This window comes from Acanthisitta chloris, unplaced genomic scaffold, assembly GCF_000695815.1.
Source record: "Acanthisitta chloris isolate BGI_N310 unplaced genomic scaffold, ASM69581v1 scaffold33238, whole genome shotgun sequence".
Lineage (NCBI taxonomy): Eukaryota > Metazoa > Chordata > Aves > Passeriformes > Acanthisittidae > Acanthisitta > Acanthisitta chloris.
In genome coordinates, this window is record NW_008687001.1 from 1 (window position 1) to 365 (window position 365).

At 64.1% G+C, this 365-nt stretch overlaps 1 protein-coding gene across 1 annotated transcript in view; it reads right to left on the minus strand.

The window, feature by feature from the left end:
• Positions 1-3: 3 nt before the first annotated feature.
• MEPCE (methylphosphate capping enzyme) overlaps positions 4-365 on the minus strand; it is a gene marked incomplete at both ends in the record, with an annotated part of 534 nt that continues 172 nt past the window's right edge. The window contains 2 exon segments of the mRNA XM_009080420.1: positions 4-129; positions 326-365. The exon segment at positions 326-365 is cut by the window's right edge and continues 31 nt beyond it. Of these exon segments, the coding sequence (XP_009078668.1) occupies positions 4-129; positions 326-365 (166 nt within the window).

The window sequence follows — 365 nt, forward strand, 5'->3', positions numbered from 1 at the left end:
ACCTTTGGCAGCATGTTGGGGGGTCCCCAACAGCTCACAGCGCTCGAATCCAACCTCGGGGGACGTGAGGTACGTTGGGAATTGCTCCGGGCGCAGTCGGATCCGGTGGTAGTTCCGGAACGTTGTCTCCTGTTTGGGGGTGAGGGGATGGGTGAGACCCCCCAGGGGCACCCCAAAATACACTGAGACCCCCAAAGACACCAGGAGACCCCCCCAGTGACCCCTCCAGACCCCTCTGTGACCCTCCAGACCTCCCAGTGACCACTCCAGACCCTCTGGAAGCCCCCAGACCTCCCAGTGACCCCCGGTGACCCCCAGTACTGACCGTGAGCCCCTTGCGCTTGCGGTAGCTGCCCCAGGGCTGT